Here is a 1,697-nt window from a genome sequence, read left to right on the forward strand (position 1 = left end):
ATCAAGTGCCTGGTTAGCTCAGTTGGTAGAGTATGAGACTTTTAAAATAAAACTGTAATCATTAAACATAGCATTGTCTTGAGTTCCGTGGGTCATTCTAGTGAATTATTGAAACTGAGGATTTGTGGGGACCTCCCAATTTATACAAGGCTGGCCAGAACTGCAGGTGTCCTGGTGACCTGGGGACACTTGTGGCTTTTACCTGAAGTGGAAACAGCCTTGTGGAAGACTGAGCCCTGAAACCTATAGAGCCTGACACTTAACTCTTACAGTATACTCACTTGGGGTGGAAAGAGCTGGAAACAAGAGTGGGCACAAGCCTTTGCCAAAAAAAAGTAAGGCAAAAAAATTAATTCTACCAATGGCAAAATACATAATAAAAAATCAGCACTGTACAACTAGCAGGTGTGACTTACATGTTCATCGAAGAGTCGGATATTAGAAAACATTTCAATACATTTAAAATCCTTTGAGCAGTACCTGAAAACGGCTACTTTTATCATCTTATTACTGCCTAAGAAGGTGAGGTCTTACCAAAGGCAGACATTCCCACAGATCATTGCGATGGCATTGTTCCAGCCATACACTGCCACCGGGAAGTTGAACGCAGTGATGATGCCAACCAGGCCTACAGGATTCCACTGTTCAATGAGCACGTGGCCAGGTCCTGAGGACACGGGATGGGGCAGAACATGCTTAAGCCATTATCTTAATGCATTTGATGGTAATAATAACAACAGAGTCTGAAATCATTCAGAGAAAGAAGGTGCACCAGACCCAGTGGGGATTCAGAGGCCTTGCAATGGATCCCTTTACACAGGTACATTAATTAGCATACAATAAAGCTGTTACTACTATGCTGGGTTATACACTGTACGGATACCATTATGCCTCTGATGCTCACAGGTGCCCTGTGTGGAGCAGGGCAGCATCAGCACCATCTGGGAGACAAGAAAACTTCAAAGAGGCGATGAGAGGTGCCCCAGATGATATGCATGCCAAGGGCATGACCCAGGACCTGTGACTCCTGGTCTTTACGTTGCCTGTAAAGCCCTTGGCCAACCTCTCCAAAGAGAGACAAGGTGGCTCATTTATAAGAAAAAAGAACAGCTCTAAGAATTACATGCATGTTAAATGAAGTGCATAAGTCTTTATGTTCATATAAGAAAATGAGAAATAGAAAGAAAAATATGTATCTTATGGGGCGCCTGGGTGGCTCAGTCGTTAAGCATCTGCCTTCGGCTCAGGTCATGATCCCAGGGTCCTGGAATCGAGCCCCACATTGGGCTCCCTGCTCGGCCGGAAGCCCGCTTCTCCCTCTCCCTGCCACTCCTCCTGCTTGTGTTCCCTCTCTTGCTGTCTCTCTCTGTCAAATAAATAACATCTTAAAAAAAAAAAAACCTATTAGAAAAATATGTATCTTGGGGCGCCTGGGTGGCTCAGTTGGTTAAGCGACTGCCTTCAGCTCAGGTCATGATCCCGGAGTTCCGGGATCGAGTCCCACATCGGGCTCCCTGCTCAGTAAGGGAGCCTGCTTCTCCCTCTGACCCTCCCCCCTCTCACGTACTCTCTCTCTCTCATTCTCTCTCTCTCAAATAAATCTTTAAAAAATAATAATAAAAAGAAAAAAAGAAAAAAAAAGAAAAATATGTATCTTATATACAAATTTTAAATGTAACATCACCCACCATCCCACA

General features: G+C 44.2%; 1 protein-coding gene across 2 annotated transcripts in view; it reads right to left on the minus strand.

Annotated features, from left to right (window-relative positions):
- ALDH7A1 (aldehyde dehydrogenase 7 family member A1) overlaps positions 1-1,697 on the minus strand; it is a 42,341-nt gene that overhangs the window by 26,756 nt on the left and 13,888 nt on the right. For both annotated transcript variants that reach the window (XM_025860916.2, XM_025860915.2), the window contains exon 6: positions 535-667. In XM_025860916.2, coding sequence (XP_025716701.1) covers positions 535-667 — 133 coding nt within the window. The remainder of the gene's footprint in view (positions 1-534; positions 668-1,697) is intronic.

This window comes from Callorhinus ursinus, unplaced genomic scaffold, assembly GCF_003265705.2.
Source record: "Callorhinus ursinus isolate GAN/ISIS: 27379988/994484 unplaced genomic scaffold, GSC_fseal_2.0 scaffold30, whole genome shotgun sequence".
In the NCBI taxonomy this organism is placed as follows: domain Eukaryota; kingdom Metazoa; phylum Chordata; class Mammalia; order Carnivora; family Otariidae; genus Callorhinus; species Callorhinus ursinus.